Genomic DNA, 25,440 nt, shown 5'->3' with positions numbered 1-25,440 from the left:
CCTATTGGTAGCTGACTCGGAGACGAAAATAGAATTGCGAAGAATCTCGGGTGTGTCTTGGAATAACGCACAAGTCGGATATCTGGAGAGCCTTGACAATAAGTATCATGCGAGGTGATCAATGATGTCGCATTCTTTGAGATAGAAAATCCCCAGACCAGATGTGCGACTATCCTATCAAGCCAGTTAATTACAGTAAAGATGGACTTACCCAATGCGGTGCCGGCGGGTCAGTTCTCTCCATGGACAAGCGTGTCTGACGTTTTTGATGGAAGCATGTATCCCTAGCATGCCATAATTTTCTCTAGCCAGAAAAATAGCGGCAGCAAGGGGTTCAATTTAGTTTTTCTCATCAAAGTCGAGATGCTCTGATGAGTTTTTAGAAAACAGAGGAGCGATCTATTTTTACGATTTCGCGTATGAATTCAAAGTTGAAGCTGAACCGATGACAACGGCCCTGTCGGAGCATGCATGGGTTCTTTGAGATTATCACTAGAATGGTGGTGGAAGGGAACCTCTTTTCTTCAGCACATGGTTTTATTTTCTTTGTGAGGATCGGGCCTAATATGAAGTGGCAGATTGACAGAGGAAACAATGAGGAACCAGCGGATGTGATGGAACCTAAAGAAATATTGGTGTTGAATTATTTGAGTGTTTTCAATATTCCTGTCAAAGGGCCATGGGACCTCTAACTCTAGTCACCAACAGCAAGCAGACCCCAGGGCAGCTGTGAGAGTCTCACGTATACATATATGAAAAAAGTGTCTTCCAGATGAAGAGTGAATATCGATAAAAGCTATATTCGAGTCTTAAAAGACGTAGCGCGAGAAAGCAAAAGAGACTGGTTTACTCGCGTTCAGAGGGGAGGGATCCAGATTCACCATGTGGGTCCCGAAGATCATATCTCTATACATCCTGTGTGCTTCATGTATATCCCTAATAGCACCTGATGCAACTCCTAGGATACTCTTCTTGTCTTTTGCAAATTGAGAAACCGCTCTGTTAGGCCTTGAGAATGTTGGCAGTTCCAGTGTTTGGTCAGCGATCGCACAATGTGTCTTTCAGCCAGCTGGCGTATGGTACAGCCCAAGCACCAGCGATCCGTCACAGCTCTACGAGGCATTCTCGGGGTTCTACCGCGAGACTCTTAGGATGCATGATCGGTACTGTGGAGAACATTTTGATTACTCCTGGAACGAGAGAAGCATTTCCTAGGAGCTTCTCCTGGATCCACAATCCAAGTGTAATCATCAACAAATCTGGCGGCAAATTTAATGTGGAATAGTTCGTGTATAAGTAGTGCTTCTCTTTCGTGCGAGCCTCCACTATTTCACGCATAACTTTGCATTATTTCGAACGTACAGCCGGTGCACTCAATTTTCTGCGTTACAGTACCACCATCGCACCACCCACAAGCACCGCGGGTCATCTGCCACCAGTTGTTGTACCCACGATTGCGAATAGTCGCCACACATCTTTTTCAAGAGGTCCAGACTAAAGGTCTGTGCATTCTGCAGCTTTTTCTTCAATTCCTCCACTATGTCTCTTCGCTCCTGTCGGCCATGCCATACTTCGAAAATCCGATGCACCCGTGAAGTTCCTCATTGCCAAACTTGCGTCAAGCGAGGTAAATGCTCGATGTGCGTCTATGAAGCAAGCGTTCCAGACCGCAAAAGAGTGTCAGACCGGAAGCCTGCTCTTCCAGAGCCACAGCCAAAGCGGCAATTGCAAAAGCAAGAACGAGCATCTGGCGAGAAACACATTCGATGGAGAGCTATCGAGCCGCAACCCGAACAGTCTTTGCGGCACAAAAAGAGAACAAATGAAAGGATGCAGCACGCCATAGAGCCTACAAAGGAAGTAGATAACAAGGTTTTGGATCAAAGGTATTCTGGGAAGGACGGTTTGGCAGCTCATGAGACGCCCCCAAAGAGTATCGCGACTACAGTTGCGGAGAAAGCTTCGATTTTCCAACCAGAATATGGCCGTGCAGCCGATGAAGATATCCTTGAATGGCCGCGAAGCATATCAGTATCACAGCCAGCACAGCTCTATGCACAGATGACCCCTCCGGTAATCAATAATAACCTACGAGAAAGCCAGGACCACAAGGCTGACTGTTGACAAGACCTCTTTGCCTCCACGACCGAACTTCAATCTTACAATATCCGAGAGACACAGTTGCGGCCCACATACGACCCACCAATTGTTGTTGGTATTGAATTACCTTTTCATCTCTTCGATGCTTCCTATGGATTTAGGGGCTCTGTGGAAGGTCATATGTCGCCGTGACCGTGACTGGGAAGAGAGCTTTGTCTTGCAGCACGGTCAGCTTCAAAGGTGGCTGATCAGTGCGCGCAACGTTTTAACCAAGTCTGACGGGCTGCACACAGTAACATTGGCAGACATAGAGCTCCAAACAAGATATATTCTTTTCGTTATTGGGCAATATACATCCCCTAACTCGAGCTTTCTAGCTGAAACCTTCCAAAGCGAATATCCTCCGTACCGGCCGTTTGGGGCGAGGGCAAGCATCGCGCTAATTTGTCTTGTCTTTGAGGGCATTCGGGTTGATGAAATGGAAGGATATGAATCAAAGGAAATATGGACTCGCGACCAAAACTTCCTGAAAATGATGGCATCCCGGCTAAAGGAATCGCCGTTGTTTGGCCCTGAAGTTTCAATGCTCCATTTGCAGTCTATGATATTAAGCCTACAGAGGGCTTTCCAGTGTGAAGAAATTCGTGTTTCTAGCACGAAGTTCCGGACTTTGAGGATCGAAAGCCACTTAGAAGTGCTAGGATATTATCGACGGGCATTTCTGGCTTTCGACCCAACACTATTGCCAAAGATTTTGGCCTCATTGAGCAAAGCTGACGATATCACTGACAGCATTGGCCAGAACCAGCTTACCAATATGGAGAGGTGCTTGGACAGAAGTAAGTAAATCGATCTTTACGCTGTTATGGCATTTGACAAGAGTATAGCCAATTTGGCCTTGCGTCTGGCCAATATTTTCACATCACTTGCGCCAGAGTGTTTGGACGCTGCTTTCCAAAACATCTGCGAGATTCAGCAGTCAAAAGCTGATAAAGTCGTCGCTATGGAGATGATGCATGTCAAGTCATTCGAAGAAGCATACAAGTTGAACAGGATTGGTAAGTCCTCGTATATTGAATTGTAACAAAGAAATTTCTAATAGTTGCAGACCCTACTACTGTCCGTGTTTTCCATGTTTCCCCTTGAAACTACGAGCGGTTATCGGAACCCTAATACATCTCTTTTCAAGAATCCGAGATTGTATACCAATGTGTGGAAACCCAGATCTTTGCGTTGGAATCTATATAAGCAAAGCTTTTGCTCCGGAGACGAGTGAATAAAAATTGGCTCTTATTGATTCAGATTCAATTTTCTCATGACGGATTTGAACCAATTCTTGATCTGCCTCGGCGAATTCCTCTCAGAACACACAACAGTTGTCATATCCTACTTATTTTAGAATGCTGACCAAATGACATCTCCAGCGTCAAACATGAAACTTATTTGCATAAGAGCCCCAATAATCTGTGATAAACTCGAAGGAAAGGATTCGCATAACAACATAAACACTCCAAGCAACAGGCATCGTTCATAAATTTGTAATAGTGAAAGTGAGCACCGTGCACTTGTTGGGAAGGAAAGAGATAGTTTGTGATCGTTTCTAACAAGACTACGTTAAAAATTGTTGTATACAGTATTCCACAGGATGGAGAAGTTCGATAATGTGATTGACTTGACTATAGGTCAATTTCCAGATCCATATAGCCCCCAGAAAGCCCCACGTAGCTCTGGAGCCTTCTAACGCCACTTAGGCATAAAGGTATGTTCCTGCTGACAGCTTCATAATCCCCCCCCCCTATGAGGCTCTCACGTATGCATAGAGGTGGGTAGCGTCTCAAGATGAACGATTAGTATTGAGGACAAGTACATGTAATCGACTCCCTATACAAGACATGGCGCAAGGAAGCAAAAAAGAGAGGCAACCTCATGTTCGAGGGAGTCCGCATGCACCATGTAGGTCCCCCATATCATATCTCACCTCATCTCATCGTTCATATGTACTTTATGTATCTCGCTGACACCCCTAAGTCTAAATTTATGGGACAAAAAGATTAGCAGAAATTGAGTTGAACCGGTCAGCCATTCATCTTGAGGGCCAGCCATCTTTAGATCGTCAACTTGCGCTTTGTAGTATTGTTGACGGGCTGCAATAAGTGAGGTAAACGCGGTGAAAAAAATGCTGGTGATGAAACTGCAATTGAATCAATTATATTAAATCGTGAACTTTTCTAGAAGGCATATTGAAAGTTGTTTGTGCTATCAAGAGAGTGACATTGTTTAGTAAATGGATAGAACCACTTTTTGCAGCTCCATCAACTTCATCAAATGCAGTTTTTGTTCTTGTGAAGTCGATTTCCCGGGTCATCTTTGCCGTAAGCCAAAGTTGAATTTCCGTTTGGCGTTTGGGGGATTGTATTCGAAATTTGGCTCCTACGCTCCCACTCAGTTTTTCTTAGTAGAGAAAAAACCACGACTTAAAGAATCATCTGAAAACATCATATGTTGATAATGCGCTGTATCTATGGAAACGTGTACCTTCGTTAGGCTAAAATTCATTAGGAGATTGCAACGGAGCCGAGCATTCCAGGGCGGATATCCTTCAAAGCCACCCAGCACATCATACCGTCTGACCCTATCGTTCGTGTAGCTGCTCAGCAAGAGCAATACGATCTACATTTGTCGCCTAAAAATACAAAAGATGCTTTCTCGGATGATGCTCCTCAACTGTTGGATCTCCTTTGCCTCATTTAATGAATCCTGGGTGCGTTCAGTTTGAGGGCAACCTAGGAAGTACGAGCGAAAGTAACCAGTCGGTAACAAAGTGCATGGTGACATTCTCAAATTCTTTATCATATGTTCCTATTTTACCTTTCTGAATACGTTTGTTTACTTCCATAGGAAAAGGAGAGAACAAAATGGTGAAATAGATTTCGATCCGCCCTGTATGTAAGCAGCACGTGAGACACTTGAATTCTTGAATCTATTATAGAGGAGTTACCCCTTCTCTCTTGCCGCAATAGTTTTGCCTCCTTCATAATCAACCCTCTTTTTATTTCAGACATACTCTATCCCGCTATATATACACCTTTGCCCTACCAATTTCCTACAAAAGGATGACTTCTCAAAAAAGGCCGGCCACCCTCTTGCCGGAAGAAACCTACATTGACGATCACTCGGATGAAACCAACACTGAATGGGAGAAGATCACGCAAGACTCAGTCGTATTTGAAAGAGAATGCATTGAAGATGATCTCACCGAGCAGAAACGAGTGATTCTATTGCAGGAAAATCCTAGCAGCAGAAGCCACTGTCGCTACTGGGGCTGTGTTCCTACAAAGTTAAATGGAGAACCTAACATCCGATCTGCCTTTCGATTCAACTTGAAAGACGTTTCTGGTCGGTACTATGGTAAGTCCTCACATTCCGCAAAAGCCAGTCTAAAGTCTCACGAGCCGTAAGAAACGAACCAGTACTATCATGTGTCATGCCTGGAGCAAATATATCCTGACCTGGGTGCCTTGGTAGAGCGCGGGGCCATGAAAATGGAAGGGGGGGTCAATCATCTGAACTCAGCCAGCTGGAAACTATCACGCTTCCACAACGCCATTGAGGATTGGTTCCGCTATAATGGCCGCACTTTCGAAGTGAAGGCATACGATCGATTTCAAAGAGAACATGCTAATTGGGACCGAAAAGCCAGCACGATGGAGATTAAACATCAACTCAACACTCATGGGGGTAGTTCAAAGAATTGTGAGAAGTGTGGAGAAATACCGGATGAACCGCTGAGGAGAGATTATTTTCCGGAAGAACCACGCAGCAAGTTACTAAGTGAGGTTCTCGCCTCTGTGATTAGCGTGCCAAACTTGGATGAAGTAGATGGAAGCTTGAATACTCACTGTGGTAAGAAGATTCGGCGCGGGTAGTGGTATATTTGTCGATCATGTTCTTGCCTCCTTCTGTCACTATGAAATTTCATTAGATGTAGCTTGGGCTACGAGATGCCAGGGAACGACTAGCAAACAAGAGCATGATCCCGTTGATGAGCTATAACTGATTTTGAGTAATACTTTATCCCCACTTTTACAAGTTTATTGAGTCGATGTAGGGCCAACGTTCAACGATTTTCGCGTATCAGCACAAGTGACCGTGACCCGCAGCTCGACACAGCTAACACAAGTGGGGCTTGAAAAAGAAACCCATTATTTCTAGGGATGAAATCGTAGGCACTATCTGGTGATTCAACGTTGAGTCGCTCATAGATGAGGTGATCAAAACACGGAATATGAGCCTGATTGCGGATTGAATATTTCCCACAAAGCCTCAATTTAAGGGGCCGTAGCAGTCATCCAACGTTTCTTGACCGACTCACCATCCTGTTTCTCAACACCACTCTTACTGGTCTCACTCGCTGAGCTTCTAGGGGCATCAAAGTATCCCTGCAAATAGTTGCGGTAAAAAGAAGACGTGGGTTTAAACAGCCCTTAACAAGGATAGATGCCGTCAACGCGTCCTACTAAGCAGAGCACTTGCGCAATAGAAGGAGCCGAGAGGTCTATAAATACGTCCTCTACCCCCGGCAATTTGCTCTAAAATTTATTCACTTGACTACACAACGTCGAGCAGGCGTGTGTCTGAGTCACTTAATAAGTCCTTTCCCACTTGCCCCAGTACTGAAATTTCCACTGCATTGACATTTTTAGAATACAGTGTGGACCAGCAAGTCAGACAGTGCCTGTAAGAGATATGAATCCCACCAGATGCACTGCCATTCACACCAGCCGATTCAAGATACGAGGTTTGGATTAGCTGGTCCAGGTGTCTATGCGAAGATGCCTCCGCCACAGCAGCCGACTGAGCTGATCTACTGCACAGCCGCTATGTATAATCCAAGAGAAAGCGCGATGATCCATGTCGAGTCATGTGAATCTTAGCCTAACCTGTCTCACTGATCCTGAAGACGATGCGATTTCCATAGAAACGAGAACATTCGACCACGTTGCACGAGCGCAAGAGTCGCATCTCTTTGCCGTCTCTTCGTCCCTATTTTTGGCTACCAGAACATGTGAGTCATGAATTATCTCGCCGATCTGAAAGCTAATGAATGACAGTGAACCAAGGACCAAGGACATCGCATTAGAGTGCCCCCGAGGCTACAGCACTCCCGTTAGTGCTCTGCACGAGCCATGGCTTACAAATCTTTCCTGATCCCGTCGCTTAAGACTAGCCAGCATAACTTAGGTGGAGTATATACCAATAACAGGTATGGACATTCGATTGCGAGCTTCGCTGCAAGGAAGTCCATTCTTCCTGGTAATGTGAGTGAATTGTCGCGCCCTCTGCTGCGCTATACCAATTATTTGAGCAAAATTTTGTGCTCCAAAACACGAACAGCATTACTGATTTTTATGCCATTGTACATAGGAGCAGCCCATTGCCACTGTGAAACACCCCTGTTGGGAGTCCCATCGCCGGATCGGAGATAAGACCAAGGGGCAACACTACGGCGCGCGTGCTCCATCGCGTTTTTCCGCGTCTTCCGCCTCGACCTCACCGCCTTCACACTGAACCGCGGAGTGTATGAACCTCTCGCCGTCCGCGTCGCGAGGTGCTATCGCTTTACGACTGTACAATTTATTTCCACAGGTGAAATCATCACGTGACTTTGGCTCTACAAAGGTGCCCGGTGTACCCAGCGCGTCTTCTTCGAAGCGACAACCGGAGAGTGCGACGAACTGGATACAACATCATGTCAAATGGCATGGATGGTGACTGCATTGATGAAGACAATTGTAAGTGATCTCGTCGGTAAGATATGACCACGGAGCTAATTGATCGTTTCGTCTTAAGCGAACGTTCTGCGAACTTTATGAACAGGTAAGTTATAAAATCTCGCCCAAGTGGTAAGCTTGCTGACTCGGATCGTACGACAGCGCCCCTTATATTCCCGTCACTCGAGTCGAATGCGATGCGAGCAATCTTGTCTGCTCGAGCTCCCCTATGCCGATGCGATCGCAAGCTATATGTCCCTTCATGTCCACTGGTGGCCTAGACGAGGAATGACTGGAAGGTTCACATCGTCTCGGCCCTTCTCTCAGTCGACACTATGCATCAGTAATGTGCTGATGTGTCTACCGATACAAAGTCCAAGGCATAATGGGCTAAACCACTGTCTATCTCGGTATTCGAACACCGCGAAAGAATAGGTTCCTTGTGGATCGAATTCCTGGCGTCCAATGGGTGATCCTCGCTGTCCTCGGTTGGCATCTCGCGTCTTTTCAGTCCTGGAACTCCAAAAGACCGAGGAATGTCGTGGTTTTGTCCTCGGCCCGGCCTTTTGGAGCAACGGCCGGAGAGTGCGACGAACCAGAATACAACATGGCATGAATGGTGCTGCATTGCCTTGCCGAAGAGGATTGTAAGTGATCTAGTCGGCAAGTTCATATGACCACGAATATCGCTGATCGTCTCGTCTCAAGCGTACAAAGCGTGCCCTCTGCGAACTCTATGAAAGGTAAGTCATAACAACTCGTCAAGTGGTAAGCCTGGCTGACCCGCATCGAACAACAGGACGCCCTCGTTTTCTCTGCTCGAGCTTCCCTATGCCGATGCGATCGCATGCTGTCTATCATTTCCCCATAACTACTGGTGGCATCGATGATGAGCCAATGTAAGGTCCAGATCGTCTCGGCCCTTCTCTCAGTCGATTCTGTGCATCAGTCATGTGCTGATGTGTCTACCCGATGCGAAGCTCAGGCCATAATGGGCTTATACCATCGTGTCTCGGCATTCGAACACCGCGAAAGAATGGTCTCTTTGTGGATCAAATTCCTGACGTCCCATGGGTGATCCTCATTGTCCTCGGTTGGCATCTCGCATCTTTTGATGCCTGGCAGCTCGAAAGGCACCGGGATGAGCTCATGTTTTGATCTGACTCATGGCGGATGAGTCCTCTTTCACCAACGAGCAGGCTGTGAGTCTAAGTCTGCGTGCAAGGAGAAGATGGGGTGGGACCGCATTATTTCGAGCCCACAGATGAACATTGGCCATATCAGGTACGAACCGATAAAAGGAGACGGTAGGGTGTCGAGTCATAGCCGAGTCAAAGCACGAGCAAAGAGGTGCCGTCCGATAGTTTCACCTGATCCTACTCCGCGTTGCTGAGCCTGTCGATGTCTTCCAGCGGGTGGAGCTAACAAACGAAAACGAACAAGTGAACATGAATCAACTGGACATGAATCAACTGGACATGAATCAACTGGACATGAATCAACTGGACATGAATCAACTGGACATGAATCAACTGGACATGAATCAACTGGACATGAATCAACTGGACATGAATCAACTGGACATGAATCAACTGGACATGAATCAACTCGACATGAATCAACTCGACATGAATCAACTCGACATGAATCAACTCGACATGAATCAACTCGACATGCACGACGCTGCATCAAGAGCACCGTCAGAACAGTTGTGGTGTCTTTGGATATACGCTGGCTGGATCTGATGCCTAAGAACGCGTTTTTCTATCCAAGCCGAGTTACGTGTGCAAAGACCATTTGCCCTGGATGTCACTGCATCTACAGGTTAGTTAACCCGAGCGCGTGTATCTCTCACTGAAATCGTCTTCTGACATATCGTGTGCAAGCGGTTTTCTCGGGGAATGGCTGAGCTCTCTACGTCCCCTACCTCGACTTTCCTTGAGCATCAATTATTTGTCAGACACCGCGCTTTGGACTGGTATATCACTGTTCAAGCAGATTCTTTGTGAAGGTGAGTTGGAAGTCTGCACAGCTTTACTCAGAGCCATCCTCTGTGCGACCTCTGACTATCTCTGATTGCCTATGCTAAAATTCCTACCCCTAACCAGCATTCAAATGATTGCTTTCGGCGGGATTGGTTACGCGCATGTCTGCTGCGGCTCCAATTCAATCAGATCGCATCACCAAAGTCCGTCGTAAATGCTGGCGGAATCGTCTTTGCCAGATCTGGTCAAGATGGCGCTTGCTAGACCCGATCGGGCTGCAAGCATATTCTCTACACAGTAGAGTATGCTCGATCGCGTGAACTCGGGTACTATGCCCAAAAAGCAGTGGTTTCCAATTTGAGTCCGGTGTGGTTGCTACATAGGAGATGGGCTCGCAATATGAATCGTAATTGCTGTAACTGACCAAGGTGCGACGGCTCCCATGTAGAAGTAGCCAATCGGAAATTTTTGAGTCAAGCCCCTTTCTGCGTTTTCTATTATTGGGAATCCAGTTTGACTCGCGACCGTTGTGGATGTAGGCATTCTACAGCAGAGTGAGTGACTTGCAAGTCGCCTGAAGCGGCAAATTTGACGACGCGAGGAACAGTCTATCGCATCACCATAATTATCTGAGCAACAGAATGTATTTCGGGCGCGCAGATGGGCTATGGGCCTAAAGTAGAAGCTCCCCGGCTTTCTTGGGGGCCCAATGGGCCGAAAACAATACAGACATGCCAATTCTTGGCATTTGCATAAAAATGCAGATTTTCCCAGTATCAATTATCTGTGGAAACGGACACTAATTGTGAGAGATTACCTAGCTTTTGGTATAAAACTAAATTCTATAAACCTACAAATGAGGAGTTCCACCATTGAAAATGTCATACTTGAACAGGAAGATGCACTTAATTCTGTTTTTGTGAAACACATATATCTATGTGCTGACGCTCACGAATTCTCTAAGTGCCAGAATAGTACAAAATCCTGGTAAAATTCGACTTTTCCTTGATAATATCTATGTAAACGGGTCTACAGTGTCGTTTTTGTTTTCCATGACTTTTATTACCAGGTCGTTGCCGTTGATTCTTGACATCTTGTTTCTTGGAGTAGTTGAACCCCCGGATTGGGCCGGGGAAAACGTCGGGCCGAGATCTGGGTTTATACCATGCACTAAAAACCAACATTAATCAGCAGGGTTATGAATGCCAATACCGTAGTTGTGTGCATAGAAATGAGCTTGGTTGGGCTTTGCTGAAGTCTAGTGACCATCACTCAACTTCACCGCCTGGCCATATACCACAATACACACATCAACACCTCGTCCATACTATCGTCAACGTTCATCAACACCCAAGAACGTTCATCAACGACCATCAACGACCATCAACGACCATCAACGACCATCAACGACCATCAACGCCCGGTCAACATATCCACGACGCACCAAAATACTGACCATTTTGTTCGCTCCACGCCCCGGATGGCAGATACATTCTATTGCGGCGTGGAAGACTAGCCGACCGCAAACCATGAAGACAGGAGGGTTGGGAATACGGCACTCGATAACGAAGGTTGAATCATGAAGTTACGATTCTGATATTGGTTCGCTTCTACCTAGGGCTCATTTTATTTCTCCAATGACGATCATTCGAAATACAAAATACGTCATCAAGATGGTGCGCAGGTCTTTGCTTCTTCGAGTACTCCTGATACCCGAATACTGGTCCCTAGCACCACGAAGAGGTGCCTGCACGGGCTAGAGGGGCTTTTTGTCGCAGATGTCCCTGCGGAGACTCTTGGTTTCGCAGATGTCCCTGCGAGGCGCTTTGTTGACGCAGGACCTAGTCTGCGGAGAACTTGGTAATGCAGCGGTCTCCTGCAGAGAACTTGTTAATGCAGCGGTCTCCTGCGGGTCTCACTTGTCATCACAGCGTCCCCCTGCGGAGTTCACTTGGTAACGCAGCGCCCCCCTGCGAGGATTATTGTTGACGCAGACCTATCCTGCGAGACACACTTGATGACGCAGAGCCCGTCCTGCGAGGCACACTTGATAACGCAGAGCCCGTCCTGCGAAGCACCTTCTTACATCGCTGAGCTCGTAGCAGCAATAGCCCTGGCCATGGAGACCCTCAAGCCCGTAAGCAAGAGTTACACCATGACACATGGGAGTGTGAGGACCGAAGTCCTGATTTTTTTGAGCTGGGAATCCGGCTCCTTTTATATTTTTTCGGCTACGTCTTTACCAAGGAACCAATTGCGCAGATGGTAGCGAGAACCACTGTCTCGTTGATAGGCGTTGAAGCGAGCTAAACGTCGTGGAACTGGTCTTTGGAGACTTTGTGGCCAACAGAGTCAAGTTTCAACCTGGATTCATTCCTTTCAAAAACCTGCGTTGAGTGTGGCTAACCACTTCATCAACTGTTGAAAAGACAGTGATACCGCAAGACAATGTTTCTCGCATCATTGAAATTGCAATTAAATCGCTCAACGCGGTGGCACTCCATCTGCCCGTTCTAGCCACGTTCACCGTCTCTTTCATGAAGGTTGAAGTGCTTCAACGGACGTTGAAATACTGCGTCGGAGACTTTGTGGCCGACAGTCACGCTCGATTGTACCTGTGTTTGGCCTGTTCCGTCAAGAAATGATCCCTTTGGGTTGACTGGAATCCATAATGTCGAATCCCTACATTTTCTGCGGTGAACGCTTTCAGAAATTTCTTAGGCTAAAAGTAAATACCACCTAGACAAGATTTCCATGGATCATCAAACGTTCCCAATGAAGTCGGTCAGCGTGCTTAAAGTCTAAAGCAGACTTAACTTATCTGCGGAAATTCCCCAACTATTTTCCAAAATTTTCCATTTTCTTTCTAAGGCTCGCATAAAAAAGAATCAAGTGATGGAATCCCCCGATCGTGTCCATCGAAATCTTGATCATGGGCCTTGCAGTTATACTGAAAAAGTCCTGGAAATGTTGAAAGACAAAGCTACAACGGGAGATAAATTTTGTCATGCGAATGAATGCCACGGACGTCGTGGCAGTAAGGTTTCATTCAAGCGTGGTCGGGAATCGGAGTCAGTCGACGGTCTGCCCTCAGGGCTGCGCCGACATGCAAAATATGCAGCTGAGCAGTAAGCAAACACCTCCAATATTGCTAGCCATCATTGTCGCTGTCTAACGGATAATTTGCAGGCCTGCCGACCGAGTGAAGTAAGTGCACCTTTGATGTCTGGTGGCAAGAGAAAGAAGGGCTGACAGAAGGGTACAGACCAGAGAGCAAGACCCCCAAACGCTTACTGAAGAGAAAGACTGCCGTCGATGTGGAAATCCTCAAAGAGGAGATGGAGGATGTTAAGAAGACGCTTGCATCTCTTCAATCGCTTTTGACTGAACGATACAAGAAAAAGCGGGTTTCTTTTGCAGAGGATCTTCACTGAACAACTCAAGCGTGTCGAGAAGTCTGATGCAAATCTAATCCTACAGTATTCTGGTACGGATCTGGAAATAAATCGTGAGTTTTTCGAGTGGAATCGGTATCAAAATGTATTGTAGAAGTGACAATCTGATACGATAAGACAGCTGTATGACCTGCTTTCGCTGTTCAAGTCCTTGCCAACCAATTTTACTAATTACCCGTTCCCTAGTCCACTGAAACCTCACGCGTCAGTGGTCAATCAATTTGAGATGTCATCGTTCTCGTGATGGAGTATGTCAATTCTTGTGGTCCGCGAATAGCCAGATCAATTGAGTTTCGACGACTGTGGACGGACCAGAAAAGGCCACTCTTCGTCTCAGTACACTCCGCAGTCTAGGGTTCCGAAAGGAATAAAGGAATGCGAATATACAACATAATCATATTCGCAGTCCGCGAATATGAATATATGAATTTTTTATTCGCGCGAATAAACGCATTATTCATATTCGCATTCATATTATTCATATTATGAAATTCCTCCGCATTAATACTTTGTCCGGTACAGCGGTTATCGTATTACCGAAATGCGCTTAGTGGTCGATTTCACAATACCATCACTTCATCAGCAAAGCTAAGCTATGAATTTCCATTGCGAATATATGCTGGGAGGTACAACCTACCTATGTAGAGTTGACCAGCTTGATATACCATAGTGGATCTTTTTGAGACATGATACTCGTTCACGTGGGTCTGTCCATAGAAACTTGACACCGGCCACGAAGATCCGTTAATATTATATATATCTGTCAACCTAGTTGCAAATCATCTTAGGCAATTAAACGAATAGCTCTTCTCAGTTCCCTGATTTTATTCCAATACACTCCAAACTTGGTACACAAAGTAGCTTTGAGAAATAGCACGTAAAAACGCGTTTACTCCACGACCCAGAGCCTCCAATGACCCTGGCTGCATTTATTTACATTTAGAATCGTCAATATCGCGTTGCAGAAAACAGAAAAGAGATCTATCAACTTTCCACGTCAACAAGGGCATATAAAGCGTGAACATGACTAGGCTTATCAACCATCATCCTATCCTCAAATCCCCTATCAGTTTCTAACCCCAGCCCAGGTAGCTCAAGGTATATAATGCATCACCGTCGATACCATTTTAATATACTAATACCAGGAAACAGTAACATGGTATTTATACCTAATCCGTCCATACAAAGAACGCGTGGTCTTCCACATCGAGACTATAATACTCTACACAATAGCCTGGTTTCATCACCTTCAGAGCAGTTTAAGGAATCCACCTTTAAAACAGGACGCCCTTACTCTCCTAAGCCTTCCCCACCTAGGAACACCGAAGACACGCCTCAGACGAAACAGTCTTATTCTTTGCTTAGCTCTTCCCCCTCCCCGTTTGATCCTACATTTTCAGAAAGCAGGAGCAATACTAGTAGTCCGCACCCACATAAAAAACAAAAAACCAAGTCGTATTCTAGTTGGACTATTAAGCACTTTTAGACCACAGATCTAGATAGCACTTAGTGTCAGCAGGGTGGCCCACTAAAAAAAGACCGACTACTGATTTGCAAATATTGCAGCTAGTCCTCTAGAGATTCGTCACGCTATAATTCCACTTCAAATTTATTGGTGCATCTCTAGAAAAAGCATCGTATCAAGTCTAGAGCTGACTCCATCTTCTTACCCGCGGTCGAAGGAAATCTCAACCAGTTCTTGGAGTCGCTGAGAAAGAAGGTTGGCGTTGAAGAAATACTAGTCCGATAAGTCATTTAAACAAGACAGCCTTTTACAGTAGTAGAGCATCCAGCTTTCAAGGCACTTATTAAAACAACGGGGGCTTCTTTACCCATCAAGACTGCTAATACTCTTTTTAACCGAATCAAAGAAGAATTCCATTCAAGTAGGGCTTCAGTAAAAGAGGAGCTTACCAGGAGTAGCCGCACACTCGCTTTATCTCTTAACGTTTAGACATCGGAAAATCAGATTGCGATAATAGGTATCTTTAGCTATTGGATCACCCCCGATTTTAAAAAGCGAGATGAGCTTCTCAAGTTCACCAAGATCAATAGGCCACATTCTGGAGAGAATCTAGCAGAAATTGTATTAAAGATACTCGCCGAATTAGACATCACACCAAAGCTCCTAACTATCATAGAAGACAATGCAGGTAATAATGGGACGCTCTGTGATAGCCTGTATAACCAGCTCCTCAAGAAGTATAATAATAACGATAACCACTTTCGCATTAGGCCTCTAATACAATTCCGCAGACAACCAAGCTTCATTCCTTACCTTGCCCATATCCTCAATCTAATTTACAAAGATATGTTAGCTTCTTTAAGAGCTAGTTCGGCTCAAGAAGCAAAGGCGATCCTAGACGACATAGCCATTCATACTAACCCAGCATTCAACTCCATTCACAGCACAAAAGAAGCAATCATAAAAATACAACTTCTGACGCTATAGATCGCCCGTAACCCACAGCGCCACCGGGATTAGAAAGAAGTATCACCTAAAAAACAAGTCAGTTATGATGTTGACACCCAATAGAACTCAACATATATCATGATTCAAGATACCCTTCAGCTACAAACTGAGCTAGGACAGTTTGTGCGGATACATCCAGAAATTCAGGCCCTCCAGCTTACCGATAACAAGTAGTCGACACTTCAGCAAGTAGCCAAGATCCTCAAGCCATTCTAGGACCACACAAACTCTATTTCAAAGACATACCCAACAATTGTAGAAAGTCTACCAATTTACTGAAGTTTAGACGATTTGTTAAATAACATTCGAAATGCGGAGAGAGATTTTGAAGACGTGAACATTGAAATTCGCAATACAGTGGAAAGAGGCATTCATAAAATAAACAAGTTTACTAGGAAAATAGACGACAACCTTCTTTACTATATAGCTTCCGTGTTAGATCCGCGCATCAAATCGTCTCTAATTATGTCTCAAATAAGCGAGCAAGATTCAGGGCTTATCGTCTCGCAAATACGGGAATTTCTTAAAAAAGAATACCCTCCAGAGCCATTTACGTCATATGAAGTTGACCATCCACGTCCAGCAAGGATATCGGAAACAATGTAGAGAACTCTGCGCAAAGTCCAGCCATCCAAAGAGACATCTTTGTCGGATATTGACAAGTATTTAGATTCCCCGCCGGTCAACTGGTCCCACCACATGATCGGCGATACAGACGCAGAATAGGTCCTAAAATAGTAGAAGGCAAACGCCTTTAATTTTCCACTCATAGCAAAAGCCGCTCACGATTACCTACCCATCCCTTCAGCAGAAATCGGGATTGAGCGCGAGTTCAGCAATGCTCGAGATGTCTTGGGCCTCCGAAGGCACCGTCTGAACGCGGAGACTATGCGATGGCTAATACTATTGAGAGGAAAGTCTCAGACATAAATCTCCACCGGTGCATGCATGTAATTTTCAGTACTTCGATATTAAAGACAGGCACATAATTCGCTATGGAATAAAGTGTCTGAGCATGATTGATGTATTCGAATGTAATGAAACGAATGGTAATGTATGGTATTTTATTATATGAATAAATATGAATTAATCATATATTCATGAATATTGCGAATATGAATAAAGGGCTTATTCATATTCATATGATTCAATTCATATTATTCATATTCGCAAATATTCATGAATATTCATGAATAATCATATTCCTTTCGGATCCCTAAAAATACATAGCACGGATTCTGATATGCGATTCAATTGTTGCAGAAAAACCTCAAGCCACAGATCAAACCTCGTCTAGTATTCAAAGTCACCCCACGGCCTTTGTTTTAAATCCAGCTCAACCGGTTATCCTAAATGGTCTTGACAGGCCAAAGACACAAAGCTCCCAAAGTGTCAAAGCCATCGAACTGAAGACTGTCGAACAGAAGAGACCCTCCACTGCTGCTTCCACTCCTGCTCTGCACTGGTTTCCTCAGCTCGGGATTTATCAAGAGCCACTCTCAATAAAACAATAGCTCGAATCAGGCGCGGGTCACCAGAAGGGCTTTTTGCGGGGTTGAAATGATACTGCAGAGCAAGACTTTGGGTTGCGTCCATTGTGGTGCTGACGAGTTGGTGGAAGCTCTCAAAACACTTGGAATAAAAATTGTTCTCAAGCCCCTGCTGACTATGTTGTTGCATTCGTTCGGCCTTTAACTCCAAAATCGACATTTGGGGTTGTGTTTTGGATTTTCTCAGTCGCGGCCGTGTGGTTTCCAAGGCCATGGTAGACCCACGAGCCATAGAGATTTGGTGGTCCAGTAGATTTATCTCAGGAAGAGATGGCTTGATTTGTAGGTTAGTTGGTATGGTAGTCATAGGGATAGCATCTTTGGCCGTGTCGGTGGATCGACTGTAGATGCTTGAGGTGGTGTCGCCAGAGCGACCGCAAATTTGTTTTTGAAAAGGGTTCATCGGATATCGATCGCAGACTGACGTCTCAGCTCACTGAAACCGAGATTGGTCTCGAGGTTCGCAGGCCTTTTAAGAACGAAAGGTCTGTTTTATGGGCGAACGCAGTCGATTGGTGCTCTTGGGTACTTTCTCAACGGCTTTCCTCACATTCTCACCACCGTTGGCGGACCTCGAATTCTTAGTCGTAGACCAGCACCGGCAAAGCACCAAGCCAGCCTGTTGATAATCCCAACGATGTTCCTAGGCGCCAATTGCACCGCCATTTTAATAGGTGGTATATTGGAGATGGCGCATGGTTCTTTGCCACCGAGTGACCTTCATGACGATTTTATTTGCAACGCCCTACTCGCAATATCTAGATTTTCACAAACAAGGGCGGCCATCACGTGTATGTATAGGGCGCAAATACAGACACGGCATGTTGGAGTTTAGATTCAGACAGCCTAAGCATAATATTGATTTGTTTTGATTGTTCCCAACTGGTTTTATTGCCAGGGTAAACCAGAAAGACAGAAAGGGGCGGGGAAAGCGGCAGACGAGACTGGGCACGGGCCCCGTCTTATTGGATGCCAGAGTTTCCTGGATTTCCCGTCTAGCCTAAATTGAATATTGCTTCTAATGTTAACTTTTATCTTCCTAGAACACCGAATGACAAATCTACACAGCTCAGAGCCGCCGTCTTTTCTGCCCAACAGTAGGCTCCAAGAAGTGGACTAGTCGCTTTGACCCACGATAGCAGTAACAAGATCTCCGTGGCGGCCAATCTAGGATTTGATGATCTGCACGTCCAAACTGAGCGTAAGCCTTCTGCTCATCGAGAAATTCTAGCGTCGATTTGGGGAAGCCGCCAATCTTTTCACGAAAGGTATCATTGGCAATCTCAATTGAGACTCTTTCCTCAAGGCTGGTGACCCGAAAAGCAACGCCCTTTCTGAAATATCCACAAAGTTGGCAAACGTCGACTGGATCTATGCTTCCCAAATCGTGGTCCTGACCAGACCGAAACCTGGCGCCGGGGAACTCGACAAGAACTCGCTGCAGGATGTCGGTAGGGTTCGGTCGTGAACAAAGAACAGATCCCCGACAATAAAAGGAAGCATTGCCCTGGACGGGAGATTCATCTAACTCAAAGAAAAACATGGCCGACGCAAGAATGCTCCTCACAAGCTCAGCTGGCACTGCAAAGTCCATATTCGACATTATTTCCAGCGAGCACGTATCGTCTAATGCTGGCAGTGTACCATCGATGGCCTGGTCCAGCCGGAAAATATCGGGTGTCGACGAATGGGGAAGATAATTGAGAGCTTCCAAAAACCCTTGCCTTCCATCCATAGAGGGAGAAGACATCATGGCCCGAAACAGTCGGGGAAGAGCACCCTCCCGAATGCGATCAAGAAAACCAGTTGAATCGCTGGGGCTAGACGTGGAGAATCCTGTTCCGACAGATAGGAGAAGGTCGTGCCTTTTCGCCATGGGCCAGATAATGCCCGACTCTCGCAAAGCAATGGCTAGCGGATTGTTCGCCCGAACCCCACCATCTTGCAAGAGACCAAGGCCTGGCAAAGTTTTGGTCTGGAAGTAACTAGAGAGTGTCAGCGCGATACTATGTCTCATGGTGTCTGAACTCACAAGGGTGCTGCAACACTGCATATAGCTCTGTCAAAAGCTAATCGTTAGCAAAATCGGCTACTACTATTCACATTGGGTGCACTCGGACAGTCGACTTACGCTTCCCATAGAAAAGGATCCTCCCGGTCATCATGTGGCGCCAAAAATTGATAGGCGGTATTTGCGGAACGTGGGCTTTTTCTTCGGTAGTTGGCCAATACGCAGGCTTTGCCATCGGAGGTACGACTTGCCACAATAGCGATCCGGCAACCCGCAGGGCTAGCCGTGGCAACATCGAACATGCGGCGAGATGGGCCAACGGCTGCTTTGAAAATTTGTGACAGCCCATCGGAATCATAAAGACCATCTGTGATCAGGTTGAACGCCGAGGCAAGCCACCGAATAGAGCGAGGGACTGGGCTATTTGAGGAAGGACGAAAGATATTTCGCGCAAGGTCGGGGAATGCATTGAAACATTGCGTGACTGAAGATTGATTGAGAATGATGTTAATAGTGGATAATGCGCCTGAATCGCCAGTTTTGTTAGTCTATCAACCATAATCACTCGGCCAGTGGTCGTACGTACCTACACTAGTTCCAGTGCACAGATCTGGTAGAGATGCGATCGGAACACCAATGCGCCTTTCTAAAGCTTGTAGAAGGCCTAGTTGAATCAGACCGCGCACTCCACCGCCATCTAAACTGAGAATCACCGGATGCTTAGTTGGAGGTAGTTGGCGGACAGTGACGTTGGACCTCTCGTCGCAGATAGGGCATTGAGCGACCTCGAAATGATACTCCCCAAGCGAACTTGGATTTCCGAAGATCACGATGCAGGTGTCACATATTGCATGTTTGCAGGGGAGCATATGCTCCGGGGGTCGACACAGACAGACCAAGCAAGTAGTGGTGGAACGAAGACCACCCCACCGGCGATACAAGCGATGCAACGTCTCCTTTCGAATGGCTGCTGAAGTCCTCACAGCACTCAACTGCCAGAAATATTGCACGAAGCGGAATGAAACGCCAGCAATATGGCTCTGGAACCTTTCGTCCCAGATGCCGAGACATAATTTCTCATAAAGCGCGGCGAACACCAAGGTGGGCGAGAAACCTGAGAAATTCAGCTTTTAAGTCGAGACATGAAAGTGCGAGTGGAAAGAAAATTCGAACTTACCATGCATTCCAGGGGGGTAGGCATCCATCAAGAAAGCCGTAGCTACAAGATCATCAAAGTCCTCCTTTGAGCAGCTAACGGATGTTTTATATTGAGTGACCTCTCGAAGACAATCGGCCATCGTGTCATTTCTCGTATAGTCACTTCGGGCTCTTGCCAAAAGATCAAATGGCGGTGCATCCAGGAGCCGTTGGTGGCTTTGTACATGGGTGTTCCAGAAAGCACAGAGGTGAATTGCTGAGAACCGCCGACAAGCTGATAGTTGCTCGGCCTGGACTATACCTAGTTGCTTGAGGATCAAGCTTTGCAGTGGCGCAAAAGCGACGCTGTCTGAAAGCCCGCTACGTGGACTGAGATCGAGAATCGTGACTGTCCCGGTCTTGATCATCTGACGAACTGAGAGAGTGGTCAAATACCACTAGGACCATTTGGGACAGGCTTATTCATCGTTCACCCAATTCCCCCTAGTATTTGTACGGTATTCCGGGCACATTCGGAAGTACGGTGTTGTAACACGCCAAAGCTTATTTGTATAGACCCCTGAGATCGTTCAACCGATCTTTAACACCTACAATCAATCACCTGATTCTATTGGACATGTTCAGTACCAGCCAGTACATCAATTCCTCATCCTGACATCATCTTTTGGAGCTGTGCGTATTCTTGTGTGAAGGCTTTTGTTGTATGCTTGCCGTCGGTCAAGACAATGACTATCTGCGTGGGAGCCGGAATACCCTCGTTGCCAATAGTCAGCTGTCGACGTGGTTGTTGGAGTAAGTTTCTTGCGGCCTGAATGTCAGCGGCGGAATCGAGGAACAAACACAGGATCTGGGTCCATGGTAAAACAATTTGCCTCTTCACTTCTTGTTGTAGCCTTGCAGGGGGCAACAGCCCTTCTGCGCCCGTTATAGAGAAGCTTCGATGCTTTGTCGTTGAATGCTTGAGCCATTTCGAGTCGCCCAAGCTGTGCTCCAGGCATAAACTGCTTTCAGCAAACAATATAGGACTCTGTGTATGAGCGGTCTTGGTGCTGAGATGAAGACGAATCAAGCCTGCGGGGCCTTTGCGTGTGATGTTGTTGTATGGAAACAGAGCCCGCAAAGCTTTCATGCGGTTTGAATTACCGGTAAAATACAGCAGTGATGGATATTGACATTTTGGATAGGGTAATTCCTGCACAAGTTCTCCCAAGCGGTTGGTATCCACCAAGTTCCATACTTCATTCTCTCTGACGAGATCAAGCCAAGCAGCCATTAGATGGAGTGGGAGACCTAAAAAAGAAAGAGGTCTGCTGGAGGCTTTATATTCGGGGACTCGTCGGAAATTGACAAGAGGCGCTTCAAAGTGTCGCTGGGCCCTCAACTTGGAACTGGCGTGGCATTTTCTCGTCTCAGATTTTGATCTCAAGCGAAAACATTTGGGCGCCAGGTTTCTTCTTCGTGTGTATCTGCAAGTTGCGGTCGTTTGAATCAAGTTTGCAACAAATGTCACTTTCTGTCAGACTCACCGCGAGACAAAGCTGCGGCTTCCTCTATATTAGAATGGTAGCAATCTTGCACTACTGACTATATAATTCATTCTAAAGCCCTTTCTTGCTTTGTGGCCTCTTCGTGATAGTCCCTAACATTCCTCGGCTATTACCTCTGTGGGCAACCATCTAAGTATGACAGGTAAAATGGGATCAGAAAGGATTGCCCTTCCTGCAATGAAATCTGCGCTTGTTCCGTTCCGCCCAGCTGAAAATGTGACGCCTGCGCTGTCTAGAGCCAGCCAGATCGACGACCCGATTGAGACCACTTATGTCAGAATGCTCAGGGAAGAGGCAGAAATGCACATCAGCTTCAATATCACGGTCGGTGTGGCTAATTGGGCACTGCTGGCCGGTTATCTCGTCATCCCCGGCACGTTCACTTCACTGCAAACTTCAAACCAGGTCGAAAAGGCTTTGCAAGTCAACAAAGCCGGTCGTACCGTGCTGCATACCATCCAGAACCCTCCATTACTCGGGATTGCGTGCCTTCTTCTTGTGAGTGGCATTGGAGCTCTCATGTGGCTGATGCACTTCCCAAAGCTCAGGAGAAACTACCTATGGCTGGTCAATAAACTCTTTGTGTAAGTGAGCAACGCCGTGAGACAGATTTGGAGAGCGCGGGCTCAAGACTAAAACCGAACTAGGCCTCTATGCTTGAATGCTGCCGCCGGGCTGCTGACCACTGTCATCAACGTGTGTACGTCTCAAGGTGGAGACTGGTCGGTAATGGCAATTGTCACAACTGCTGTAACTGGAGCGACACTTTCTATCTGTTCAGCACTTCTGGCAATCTACAAATTCTACAAGTTGGAGGAGATTATAAAAGAAGATGAGTATATCAGGCGTTTTCGAGCTGCGATCTCAAAGTGATGTGAAAGTTTCAGACGGTGAAAGGGCTTGGTCACATGTACCACTGATCATTTGACAGTGGTGTTGGATTTGTGCTGGCTTTCATGCCGAGATGTCAATCCGTGCTTTTTGTTTAGTTGTAGAGTTCGATATTATTGTTCTGGTCCCTATACAATTTTGGTCACGCACCTCTGTCATGTAAACTGTACTAACCCGAGCCCAAATGCTAGCAAGATTAGTTATTAAGTGTCAAAGGATGCTTTATAAATATAGTAATTTTGAATACCCAATGGACCGAGGATCGACGGAAGGCCACTCTCAACGCCATCCTTACACAGGAAATTCTAGAAAAGAAACAAATCGCTAGGTATCATTTTGATCCCACGTAGCAGCTGTATTGCATACAAGACAAATTTGCAACTTGGAACCGACTTTTTGTCTCCATAAACTTTCTCAAATTGACACTGACCCAATGAATGATTCTGGAGGTCAACGCATCTGCACTCATTGGTCAAAAGCCTAGCGAAAGTCGCCGCAATTAAATCTCTATGAGGGGTTATGCTGCTCTAGTGCTTACAAGTTGGTCTCTTATCCTTCCTCATGAAATAGCTGGCCTTACTCGTTATTTTGCTGGAGAGGAAAAATCTCTCCCAAAGTAAAGATCCACAAGGGATTTCCGCACAAAAAAAGTGATCATACTCAAAGCCAAGGCTCCAGAACCCGCCAGCAACTTATGGAGTTCATATTTCCACGAATTCCCTTGTCTCTTTATTCCGAGGTAAATTTCAACGAGCTAGAGTGTAGCTAAGTTGATGTTCAGTTGCTCTGATTGAAAGTTGAGCAAAAACATATAAACTTGAGGTGCACGCATTTCCTTAAAATTCAGTGTCAAATAATCCGGTCACGCGTTTTAACTAAGGCATCGCTTGATGTCTCGAAATGCATAAATACCCGCTATCGACCGCTCGAATTTTTTGCTGTTCGCAGAGAACATCGCGGTTGGCCATTCAATATGGCACCAAATAATGGTGGAGTTACTAAAAACTCTACCCCCAAGGCCAATAAATCTCACCTCCCTGAAATGGAGCAACTAGCAAACGATAATTTGATCTCTTCGCAAAAGATCGATAGTGCAGCTGCGCAAGCGTCTATTTCGCAAGGGCGCCACCCAACACACAACTCGTCAGACGCACACGATGGTGGTCAGCTTAGCGACAGTGACCCGATTGGCCAAGCCAACTCTTCGCCGCCATTGAACAGCTCGGTCATGAATTCTATCGAGAGAGACGACACCCCGATGCTTGATGCTGGCTCGGTAGACCAGACCGGGGCCGGGTCACGCTCGAGTGGTCATGAACGCCCTCCTGCAGCCGGTCATCCACAGAATCACGATGATTTGTCTCCCAGTGCCCGAGGTACCACCGAGCCCGAAGAGCCAGCACTTCTAGCCACCCTTGATCCCTCCAATGATGAGGAAGAAAGCGACGCGCTCGTAGATGGATGGGGAACCCTGCGAGGATCAAGCTTTGTCATTCTCCAGTACGGGCCTCGCCATGGAGCCAGATACAAATTCAAATACCGACATGGATATACCAATGCATTCATGAATAGCATGTCTGAATCGTCTCTGCGGATCTCCCAGATCAAAGTTAGTCCAGGAAGCAAAAACTGGCGGTATTCCAAGAACAATGTTGTCGGGATCTACGGAATTGCCTCGGAAGAAAGAAAGAATCCAAATAAAAAATACAAGTCTGATCCCTGTACTTGGTTGAAGATAAAATGGAAGGACCTGAGGTCAGAAGATACCGACAAAACGCAAAATTTTTGTTCTTGGATTCCCAGATCCGATTTCATTCGCTTCTGCAATGGCAAGCGCGCTGCAGATGCAAAGATCAAAGAGGTCTGGGACAAACAAGAAGAACGCTATCAGCGTGTGCTCCAGAGTGACACTGGAAGAAGCTCTGAAGATCGGTCTCCCACCCCTTGCCCATTGGGGTCAGCAGCGAGGCAATCACTTCCGCGAGATCAAACAAGACGTCTCAGTTCACCTGCAACTCAATTCGTATCTGCGGGCCAATATGAAATTCCCCCTTCCACTGCACAATTGCGTCCAAGACAGGGGTCGTCAACCAACCCAATCAACCTTGATGGAGATGAGGCACCTCAGAATCCAGTTTCCTCCGGCGCTGCTTTGAACTCGAACACCAACGCCGTGCAGAACAAGTCCAACCTCGCAATTGGCCAAAGAGCCATACGTACAGAAGCGGAATTCATTGCAGAAAGGGAGAAAGACGAGGGATGGCATGATCTAGACGATATCCAGAGAGAAACTCGCCTTACGGTGGCGAAAGCCATGTATGACCTGTACCGGGACACAATCGCCCAGAATATGCAATCCCAAAGCTCGGTCAATACCCCAATTGGCGAGCGACCAGGAGTAGCCGTCGCCGCCCATTGATGCCCTGATTTCATCTAGATTGCTAACGTTGAATTGGGCGTTTTGATTTACCAGTTCGATAAATTGATACATAGATCAAC

The 25,440-nt window shown here is 46.3% G+C and overlaps 6 protein-coding genes across 6 annotated transcripts; 5 read left to right on the top strand and 1 right to left on the bottom strand.

Annotated features, from left to right (window-relative positions):
• Positions 1 to 2,242: 2,242 nt before the first annotated feature.
• On the top strand, positions 2,243 to 3,246 carry N7506_000202 (uncharacterized protein; the record flags this gene model as incomplete). Its single annotated transcript, XM_056949498.1, has 3 exons — positions 2,243 to 2,939; positions 2,988 to 3,158; positions 3,209 to 3,246. The coding sequence occupies 3 exons, from the start codon at positions 2,243 to 2,245 to the stop codon at positions 3,244 to 3,246; spliced, it is 906 nt and encodes a 301-aa protein (XP_056815413.1).
• Positions 3,247 to 5,213: 1,967 nt separating this feature from the next.
• Positions 5,214 to 6,026, top strand: N7506_000201 (uncharacterized protein; the record flags this gene model as incomplete). The annotated part of the gene is made up of 2 exons (XM_056949497.1): positions 5,214 to 5,508; positions 5,560 to 6,026. The coding sequence occupies 2 exons, from the start codon at positions 5,214 to 5,216 to the stop codon at positions 6,024 to 6,026; spliced, it is 762 nt and encodes a 253-aa protein (XP_056815412.1).
• Positions 6,027 to 12,823: 6,797 nt separating this feature from the next.
• On the top strand, positions 12,824 to 13,290 carry N7506_000200 (uncharacterized protein; the record flags this gene model as incomplete). Its single annotated transcript, XM_056949496.1, has 2 exons — positions 12,824 to 12,984; positions 13,122 to 13,290. 2 exons carry the CDS (start codon positions 12,824 to 12,826, stop codon positions 13,288 to 13,290), a joined length of 330 nt encoding a protein of 109 aa, XP_056815411.1.
• Positions 13,291 to 19,935: 6,645 nt separating this feature from the next.
• On the bottom strand, positions 19,936 to 21,776 carry N7506_000199 (uncharacterized protein; the record flags this gene model as incomplete). Its single annotated transcript, XM_056949495.1, has 3 exons — positions 19,936 to 20,459; positions 20,523 to 20,824; positions 21,160 to 21,776. Coding segments are annotated over 3 exons (1,443 nt in total), but the record flags the coding sequence as incomplete, so codon positions are not given.
• Positions 21,777 to 22,197: 421 nt separating this feature from the next.
• On the top strand, positions 22,198 to 22,923 carry N7506_000198 (uncharacterized protein; the record flags this gene model as incomplete). The annotated part of the gene is made up of 3 exons (XM_056949494.1): positions 22,198 to 22,634; positions 22,698 to 22,750; positions 22,832 to 22,923. The coding sequence occupies 3 exons, from the start codon at positions 22,198 to 22,200 to the stop codon at positions 22,921 to 22,923; spliced, it is 582 nt and encodes a 193-aa protein (XP_056815409.1).
• Positions 22,924 to 23,914: 991 nt separating this feature from the next.
• N7506_000197 (uncharacterized protein) lies at positions 23,915 to 25,360 on the top strand (the record flags this gene model as incomplete). Its single annotated transcript, XM_056949493.1, has 1 exon — positions 23,915 to 25,360. The coding sequence occupies one exon, from the start codon at positions 23,915 to 23,917 to the stop codon at positions 25,358 to 25,360; it is 1,446 nt and encodes a 481-aa protein (XP_056815408.1).
• Positions 25,361 to 25,440: the final 80 nt, after the last annotated feature.

Source organism: Penicillium brevicompactum, assembly GCF_028827555.1.
Source record: "Penicillium brevicompactum strain IBT 35665 chromosome Unknown utg000001l_segment0_segment0, whole genome shotgun sequence".
NCBI lineage: Eukaryota > Fungi > Ascomycota > Eurotiomycetes > Eurotiales > Aspergillaceae > Penicillium > Penicillium brevicompactum.
This window is presented reverse-complemented; position numbering and strand designations above follow the sequence as displayed.